General features: G+C 35.8%; 1 protein-coding gene across 1 annotated transcript; it reads left to right on the top strand.

Annotated features, from left to right (window-relative positions):
* The first annotated feature begins 9851 nt into the window (after window positions 1-9851).
* LOC129518613 (small nuclear ribonucleoprotein G-like) lies at window positions 9852-10164 on the top strand. The gene has a single exon (XM_055338799.1). It carries the CDS (start codon window positions 9912-9914, stop codon window positions 10137-10139), a length of 228 nt encoding a protein of 75 aa, XP_055194774.1. The 5' UTR covers window positions 9852-9911; the 3' UTR covers window positions 10140-10164.
* Window positions 10165-10395: the final 231 nt, after the last annotated feature.

The following is a 10395-nucleotide window of genomic DNA, read 5'->3' as shown; positions in this document are numbered from 1 at the left end:
AGTTAAAAATTACCAAGCATGTAAAGAAGCAGGAAAATGGAACCCAGAATGAGGAGAAAAACTAATCAATAGACCCAGAAACAAAACAGATGATAAAATTAGTAAGCAATGACATTAAAACAGTTATAATGATCTTCCATATACTCAAAGAGAGATATTAAGTAGAGTTGTGGTAGATATAGAAAACACCAAAATAAAACTCCTAGAGAATAAAAATACAATATTGAGATAAAAAATATACTGGATAATATCAACAGCAGATTCAAAACTAGAAAAAAAATTATAGCAAACTTGAAGATAGCAGTAGAAAACTACCCAAAATAAAACATGTAGAGAAGAAGAAAGTCGTAAAAATGGACAGAGCATCAGTAAACACTGGGACAATATATGTGTAATGATATTCACCAAAGAAGAGACTGAGAAAGAAAAATATTTAAAGAAATGAAGGGCAAAAATGTCCCGATATTGATTAAAATTATAAATCCATAAATCCAAGATGTTGAACAAAAACTCAAGCAGAAAAATACATGAAGGGATCCCTGGGTGGCGCAGCGGTTTGGCGCCTGCCTTTGGCCCAGGGCGCGATCCTGGAGACCCGGGATCGGGATCGAATCCCACGTCGGGCTTCCGGTGCATGGAGCCTGCTTCTCCCTCTGCCTGTGTCTCTGCCTCTCTCTCTCTCTCTGTGACTATCATAAATAAATAAAAAAAAAAACTAAAAAAAAAAAAGAAAAATACATGAAGAAAATTACAGCAAGAAACATGATATTCAAACTACTTAAACTAGTGATGAAGAGAAAATCTAAAAAGTAGCCAGAAAGAAAAGTCACATTATGTTCAGAGGAAAAAACATAATAACAGCCAATTCCATGCCTAGAACAATGCAAAAGAGAAGACAGTACATCTTTAAAAAACAGAAAGAAAGAAATTGCTATTATCTTAAAATACTATGCCAGAAAAAAAATTCTAAAAATAAAGATGAAATAAAGACTTTCTTAAACATAGAAAAATTGAAAGAATTCATTACCAGCAGAACTTCACTGCTAAAAATATTAAAGGGATATTCTTAGACAGAAAAAAAACCATAGAGATGAAGATCTTGTTTTAGACTCATAAATCCAGAGAATAAACTGGTGGTTACTAGAGGGGAGGTCAGTATGGGGGATGAGCAAAACAGGTAAAAGGAATTAAAAGGTACAAACATGGGCATCCTGGGTGGCTCAGCGGTTTAGCGCCGCCTTCAGCCCAGGGCCTGATCCTGGAGACCCGGGATCGAGTCCCACGTTGGGCTCCCTGCATAGAGCCTGCTTCTCCCTCTGCCTGTCTCTGCCTCTCTCTCTGTGTGTGTCTCTCGTGAATAAATAAATAAAATCTTAAAAAAAGAATTTAAAAAAGGTACAAACTTCTAGTTATGAAATAAGTCACAAGGATGAAAAGTATAGCATAGGGAATGTAGTTAACATGGGAATATGGGAATATTAATAGTAATACCATATTACTATTGTTTGGTGGTAGATGGTGACTATACTTATCATAGTAAGCACTGAGTAATGTATAGAATTGTTGAATCACTATGTTATACACCTGAAACTAATATAGCACTGCATGTTAATTATACTTCAATTCAAAAAATCTTTATTTATTCATGAGAGACACACAGAGCGAGGCAGAGACAGAGGCAGAGGGAGAAGCAGGCTCCATGCAGGGAGCCAGATGTGGGACTTGATCCTGGGTCTTGAGGATCACGCCCTCAGCCAAAGTCAGATGCTCAACCGCTGAGCCACTCAGGCATCCCCAAAAATCTGGTTTTACACAAAGGGATAAGGAGGACCAGAAGTGGTAAATATGTATAATTATAAACTATATATTTTTAAAAATTTGTATTTTTTGGAGTTTGATTTGCCAACATATACTGTAGTATAGTATATGTTTGATTTGCCAACATATTGCCCAGTGCTCATTCTGTCAAGTGCCCCCTTCAGTGCCCATCCCCAATCACCCCATTTCCCCCGCTCCCCACAACCTCCCCTTCCACTATCCCTTGTTCATTTCCCAGAGTTAGGAGTCTCTCATGTTCTGTCTCCCTTTCTGATATGTCCCACTCATTTTCTGTCCTTTCCCTTTTAATCCCTTTCACTATTTTTTATATGTCCCATATGAGTGAAACCATATGATTGTCCTTCTCCAATTGACTTACTTCACTCAGCATGATACTCTCCAGTTCCATCCATGTCGAAGCAAATTTAACATTTGAAAATATTGAAAAGGGTTTAAGATAATTAGCAATAAAATTTATGACAATAACCCAAAGGCCAAGAAGGTGTGAAAGAGAAGTAAATTATTGTAATAATCTTATAAAATAAGTAAAATATATTATTACTTTCAGTAGGCTGGGAAATTATAAAGATATATACTATAAATCATAAAGCAACCACTAAATTTTTGAAAAGGGTTATAGCTAATAAGACAACAAAGGTTATAAAATGGAACTATAAAAATACTTAATTTGTCAAAAAGAAGGAAGAAAAGGGGTAACAGGAAAACGAGTAGATGAATCAAATTTAAAAAACACAAAAAGCAAGATTTAAAGCCAACTTCTTCATACATAGGTAATATAAATTGTCTAAACACTCCAATTAAAAGCACAGATTGTCATTTTGTATAGAAAGGCAAGACTCAGCAACGTGCTGCATACAAGGAACTCAGAATAAATATAATGTTATAAGTCAAAAGGATGGAGAACTGTATACCATGGTAAAACTAATGAAGAAAAAGCTGGGTGGCTAGATTAATATTAGTCTAAATATATAGCAATACAAACATGTTATCTGGAATAAAGAGGGTCATTTCGTAATCACACAATCAATTTATAACATAACAATGCTAAGCATTTATGCAACTAACAAAGAAGCTTCAAATACATGAAATGAAAATATGTAGAATAGCAATAAATGGGCATTCATAAATAAAATAGGATATTCCAACAACTCTTTCTTAATAATTGATAGGGACAATTAAAATCAGTAGGACACTGAAAAATTGTACAACAGTATTTACTGACTAAATTGACCTAATTTGCATTTATAAACACTCCATGTGATAACATCAAAATAAACATTCTTTACAAGTACACATAGAAATTTATTGAGATACCATATTCTGAGTCTAAAACAATTATCAATATATTTTAAAAGGTTCAAAATTATACAAAATATCTTATTTGATCATAATGTAAATGAATTAAATATCAATAACTAAAAGATATCTATATAATCCCTAAATATTTCACAACTAAAAAACTCATTTCTAAATAATACATGAGACAAAAAAGAGGAATCAAAAAGGAAATTAGGGGAGGGGCAAGATGGTGAAGAGTAGGGTCCCCAAGTCACCTGTCCCCACCAAATTACCTAGATAACCTTCAAATCATCCTGAAAATCTACGAATTCGGCCTGAGATTTAGAAACCAGCTGGAATGCTACAGTGAGAAGAGTTCACGCCTCTATCAAGGTAGGAAGACGGGGGGGGGGGGGGGGGGAAGAAATAAAGAAACAAAAGCCCTCCGAGGGGGAGAAAGAAAGAAACGATACCTATTCTACTAAAGCTGTTTGGAAAGATAGAAAGAGATGGAGTACTTCCAAATTCATTCTATGAGGCCAGAATCACCTTAATTCCAAAACCAGACAAAGACCCCACCAAAAAGGAGAATTACAGACCAATATCCCTGATGAACATGGATGCAAAAATTCTCAACAAGATACTAGCCAATAGGATCCAACAACACATTAAGAAAATTATTCACCATGACCAAGTAGGATTTATCCCCGGGACACAAGGCTGGTTCAACACTCGTAAAACAATCAATGTGATTCATCATATCAGCAAGAGAAAAACCAAGAACCATATGATCCTCTCATTAGATGCAGAGAAAGCATTTGACAAAATACAGCATCCATTGCTGATCAAAACTCTTCAGAGTGTAGGGACAGAGGGAACATTCCTCAACATCTTAAAAGCCATCTACAAAAAGCCCACAGCAAATATAATTCTCAATGGAGAAGCACTGGGAGCCTTTCCCCTAAGATCAGGAACAAGACAGGGATGTCCACTCTCACCACTGCTATTCAACATAGTATTGGAAGTCCTAGCCTCAGCAATCAGACAACAAAAGGACATTAAAGGCATTCAAATTGGCAAAGAAGAAGTCAAACTCTTCCTCTTCACCGATGACATGATACTCTACATAGAAAACCCAAAAGCCTCCACCCCAAGATTGCTAGAACTCATACAGCAATTTGGCAGTGTGGCAGGATACAAAATCAATGCCCAGAAGTCCGTGGCATTTCTATACACTAACAATGAGACTGAAAAAAGAGAAATTAAGGGGTCAATCCCTTTTACAATTGCACCCAAAAGCATAAGATACCTAGGAATAAACCTAACCAAAGAGGTAAAGGATCTATACCCTAAAAACTGTAGAACACTTCTGAAAGAAATTGAGGAAGACACAAAGAGATGGAAAAATATTCCATGCTCGTGGATTGGCAGAATTAATATTGTGAAAATGTCAATGTTATCCAGGGCAATTTACACGTTTAATGCAATCCCTATCAAAATACCATAGGCTTCCTTCAGAGAGTTAGAACAAATTATTTTAAGATTTGTGGAATCAGACAAGACCCTGAATAGCCAGGGGAATTTTAAAGAAGAAAAGCATAGCTGGGGCATTACAATGCCAGATTTCAGCCATAGCTGAGACTTTGCTCTGGGGAAAAAGCAGGCCTTAAAACAAAGAGCTCCAAAGTAACTGAGTTCATTTGCACTAGATTATCAGGAAGTTCAAGCCTGAAGACCCTCAAAAACAATGGAGGTTATGGAATAAAGCAATTAAGAGGAGACTGGTAGATTTATTAAACATACAAGCTAAACTGTAGGCCATCTAATTTACCAGAAAGATCCAGGGAAAGAGAGCCCTCTTGGAGTCTGACCGCACCAACTCACCCTACAAAGGTGTCTAAATTTAATTTGATCAGTTGGTGAAGCAATTTATGTCCAGGTCATTGTTTGTAATCTGCTGGAGCAGTCCTCCAGCAATTAGTGGAGCTTGACAACTGGGAGTGGTCAAAGGAACAATAAAAGAGAAACCTAATGAAGCCAGTGTCATCACAGGGAGGGTGACAATAGGCATTCCTATGGCTGAATCCTCTTAGTAACAACACCATGAGTTTTGCACTGTGAGGGGGGGAGTGAAGCTAATAAAACAAATTCTATAAATATAATTTGTCCCTCCTTTCTCCTCTCATATTTTAAAAACATATAAATATTTATACAAATAATTTAACAATGCATTATTGTATTTGTATCATACATTATGTAATATGCATAATAATATCACAGAAAGAGGGGAAGAGGAGTAGGGATATATAGGAATAGCATTTTTGCATCACACTGGAATTAAGTTAATACAAATATGAAGTATATTCTGGTAGGTTAAGATGTATAACTTAAAAATATATAGTGAAAACTCATTAAGGAATTTAAAATGCTACATGAGAAAAACATTAACCTAATGTGAGAAAATGCAGTAAAAAAAAAAAGGAATAGGAAAATAAAGAACATAGGAGAGAGGAAATATATACTAGCACTCAGATCATGGTTTCTAATACCATTTTCCAATAAAGAGACTCCTTGGAGAAATGGCTGATTTTAGGATTGGGGCAAGATATATCCAATTTGAGCTTAGAGCTCTTTATACTGCCAGAACATAGGGAACTACTGGGGGGAAAAAAGGAAGAGGAAGCGTGTCAAAATGAAACAGAAACAATCTGAAAGAAATACCAAAGATCAAAGCTGGAATTATTTGAATAACAAAATAAATGAAGCAGCATTAGATTCTAATGCTGTATTACTTTACTAGGGCTGTCATAACAAAACCACAGACTAGGTCACTTAAACAACAGAAATATATTTTCTTATGGCTCTGAAAATTATACATTGAAGGTTCAGTTTCTTCTGAGGCCTCTTTGACCTATATAGATGGCTGCCTTCTTGCTGTGTGCCCACACAGAATTCCTTTGCTTTGTGCATGTATATACTCTGTTATCTCTCTGTATGTACTAATTTCTTTTCATAAGTACATCAGACAGATTGGTTTATAGCCCACCCTAATCCATTCATTTTAATTTAATTAGCTTTTAAAAGGCCCTACCTTCAAATGCAGGTACTAGGGTTAGGATTTCAACATATGGAATCTTGTTTCACAGTTAAATCTTTCATCCATTTTGAGTTTATCTTTGTGCATGGTATAAGAGAATGGTCGAGTTTCATTCTTCTGCATGTGGATGTCCAATTTTCCCAGCACCATTTATTGAAGAGACTGTCTTTCTTCCAGTGGATCGTCTTTCCTCCTTTGTCGAATATTAATTGACCATAAAGTTGAGGGTCCACTTCTGGATTCTCTATTCTGTTCCATTGATCTATGTGTCTGTTTTTGTGCCAGTACCGCACTGTCTTGATGACCACAGCTTTGTAGTGGACAAACATTATATGGTCTCATTCATTTGGGGAATATATAAAATAGTGAAAGGGAATAAAGGGGAAAGGAGAAAAAATGAGTGGGAAATATCAGAGAGGGAGACAGAACATGAGAGACTCCTAACTCTAGGAAATGAACAATGGGTGGTGGAAAGGGAGGTGGGCGGGAGGTGGGGGTGACTGGGTGACGGGCACTGAGGGGGGCACTTGATGGGATGAGCACTGGGTGTTATGCTATATGTTGGCAAATTGAACTCCAATAAAGAATAAAAATTTTAAAAAAGGATTTCAACATATAAATTTTAGTGAGACACAATTTGGTTCATAACAAACACGAAGTATAAAATAAATATACATCAGTACATACTGATACAAATAAGTGAATCAATAAATGTTTTTAAAATGGAGAAGAGGGGCACCTGGGTGGCTCAATCATTTGAGCATCTGCCTTTGGCTTAGGTCATGATCCCAGGACCCTTGGATTAGCCCCCATCAGGCTCTCTGCTCAGTGGGGAGTCTACTTCTCCTTCTCCCTCTGCCTGCTCCCCCTGCTTGTGTTCTCTCTCTCTGTCAAGTGAATAAATAAAAAATCTTTAAAAATGAAGAAGAGACAAATCTCTTATGCTGAAGAATTACAAATGAACTTTGTAAATATTCCACTCTAAAGGAGGGGGAACATATGTTTCCATTCCTTAAGTGTGGGCAACACATAGTGACTTCTTTTCAAATAGTACAGTATATAAAGGGAGAAAAGAGCAACTTTACAATGAAGAGACCCGAAAAACACAAATTACTTCCTAAAGTTTTCATGAAAACTCAGTGGAGCTAAAATAGTCAAGGCAAATTGAAAACAAAGTTGGAAGACTCACACTTCCCAAATTCAAAACTTACTACAAAGCAACAGTGGTCAAGAGACTGTAGTAATGGCATAAGCATAGACATATAGATTAATAGAACAGAATTGAAAGTCCTCACATAACACTGTATCAATGGCCAATGATTTTTGACAAGGGTGCCAAAACTATCCCATGGGGAAAGAACAGGCTTTTCAACAAATGGTACTGGAACAACTGGATAACCATATTCAGAAGAATAAAGTTGGACTCACATCTCACAACATATACAAAAATAGATTTAAAAAATCCTGACTATACCAACATTCACCAAAGATGTATAGTAACTGGACCACTCATAAATTGCTGATGGAGCTGTAAAATGTTACAAACACTTTGGAAATTTGTTTGGAATCATCATAAAAACTTAAACATACATCTACCATATAACACAACCATCCTACTTCTAGGTAGTTACCTAAGAGAAATAAAAGCATAAATCCACTGAAAGACTTGTACACAAATGTCCAAAAAAGCATTACTCATAATATCCCCAAACTAGAGAAAATACAAATGTGTAAATACATGTAAATAAACAAATTATAGTATATGCAATCAGTAGAAAACTACTCAGCAATAAAAAGAAGCATGATTGATACCCACACCAATGTCCTCAAAATAACTATGCTTAAAGACAATAAAAAACAGAAAGTATATAATTGATTATTCCAATTATTAATTCTATAAAATGCAAGAATGATGCAAATTATATCAGTGATTATCTAGAAATCAGTGGAGATAGGGTTTGAAGGGGGAATTATAAAGAAGCACAAGAAAACTTTTGGAAGAATGAAGACGTGTACATTATGTTGTGATAGTTTCTTGGGTATATGCTTACATCAGAAATTATAAATTATGTATTTGAAATACACACAGTATGCTTTGTATCAATCATATCTTATTGCAGCTGTTCAAAAGAGCAAGAAATGTACTTAAGGGCATAATAGATACAGTAGAAGAGGGAATATGTGATCTAGAAGGTAGATCCAAATAACATAGCCAAACCGAATGATAGAAGAAAAAAAAAAGTTTAGATACTACAAAAGAGAATGAAAGTCATATGGTAGGTCTAATATATGTTTAATTTGGTAGACCAGAAGCCAAGGAGAGAAAAAGTGGCATATATGAAATAATTGAACCATAATGATCAACAAGTGTCCAAAGTCCTCAAAAGCCATGATTTCAAGAAACTCTATATCCTCTAATTAGGATAAATTCAATGCAAGTCACATCTAAGTATATCACAGTAATAATACGTAAAGATAAAAATAAAAATTGTAATACAACCATATAAAAATAACCATATTATTATAAAAGGAGCAACACTAACAGATAGCTAATTCTCCAACAGAAATAGTGGAAGCCTCAAAACCATGTAATTACATTTCAAAATGCTGATTATATATAATAATCTTGGATTTAGAATCTTGCACCAAGGAAAAAATACCTCAAAAAAGTGTCACAAGCCCAGATGAATTAGACAGAGCAAATTGTCAGATATGGGAGTTATTGATTAAAGCAACAAGCCAAAAATGAAAGTAACATTCAACCCTTAATCATAGCAAGGGGCTAAACTAGAGAAAACTCTGACTCTCCCCTGTTCCATTTTCCTTCATGAAATGCCTTGCTCATTGAGGATCAAATGGATCAATAGATGTGGTGTTTTTTTGTTTTTTTTTACTGCTAAAGGAGCCTCAAAAAAAAAAGGCTCCTGATGTTTTGTAGACTCTGAACAAGGAGCTGCGGAGGGGAAAGTAGGAGAATGTCTAGTAAGTACCAAGTACTGAGTCAGAATGGAGAAAAGTATCTTTAAGATTTCCCCCTCTGCCAATAGAAGGCCTACACAGATGTGCCTGAGGAAGGCTCCAGATAAAGACTTCTAAAGGTACCTGAGGTAGGAATGCAAAATACAAAAAAAAAAAAAAAAAGGAATACAAAATACATATAAGAACATGGCCAGCCAGTGGAGTTTGAGTCCTTGACTGCAACTCTCTTCAGAGACTGGCTGTGTACACAACCTAGTATGGAAAGGGCAGCTTTTCTAAGAACTGCTAGGTAAATCCTTGGTAATTGGTGATGCAACAATCACACATAAGGCCTTAAAAAACTCACCTAGTTCATTTTTGGCCAAGAGCCAAACTCTTTAAAAATAAACTGTAATCAAGGCATTTTCAGAAAAACAAGAAACTAGGAAACTTTATCATCAGTAGCCCTGAATTAAAAGAAATACCAAAAGAGAGTTATTCAAGTGAAAACCCAAATATTAATGCAAATAGAAGCCTAGAAATGTAAGAAAGAAAAAGGAACAATGTAGAGAATATATATATAGGTAAATATAAATGAATATTCACTACACAAAACAATACTAAAGAAAGAACAAAAGAGGCGTTTGATTGGCGGCTGGGGCCGGTGACGTCAGGCGCCAAGCGGTGGGAGCGTGAGGGAGGCGTGTGGAGGCCTCTGCGAGCTTGCCGAGTCGGCGCCATGAGCAAGGCTCACCCTTCCGAGCTGAAAAACTTTATGGACAAGAAATTATCATTGAAATTAAATGGTGGCAGACATGTCCAAGGAATATTGCGAGGGTTCGATCCGTTCATGAATCTTGTGATAGAAGAATGTGTGGAGATGGCAACTAGCGGGCAACAGAACAATATTGGAATGGTGGTAATACGAGGAAATAGCATCATGTTAGAAGCCTTGGAACGAGTATGAACAATGGACATGTTCATCAGAAGAAGAAAACTGCTTCCACATGTCCCCTCTCCATAGTACCTGTTTTACTGCAATATAAAAATAAAAAAAAAATCAGGTCACCCGCATTTTCATATTGAACTTTTTTGTTAAGTAAACTTTTATAATAGTCAAAAAAAGAAAGAACAAAAGAAAGTATAACTGATTAACTACTAGAGGGGAAACAGAATAAAAGTAGGGAATAAAAAAATAAATGATAGAACAGATCCACATATAA

This window comes from Nyctereutes procyonoides, unplaced genomic scaffold (assembly GCF_905146905.1).
Source record: "Nyctereutes procyonoides isolate TBG_1078 unplaced genomic scaffold, NYPRO_anot_genome, whole genome shotgun sequence".
NCBI classification, from domain to species: Eukaryota; Metazoa; Chordata; class Mammalia; order Carnivora; family Canidae; genus Nyctereutes; species Nyctereutes procyonoides.
The sequence above is the reverse complement of the archived record's forward strand: the minus strand, read 5'-3'. Positions and strand labels throughout refer to the sequence as shown.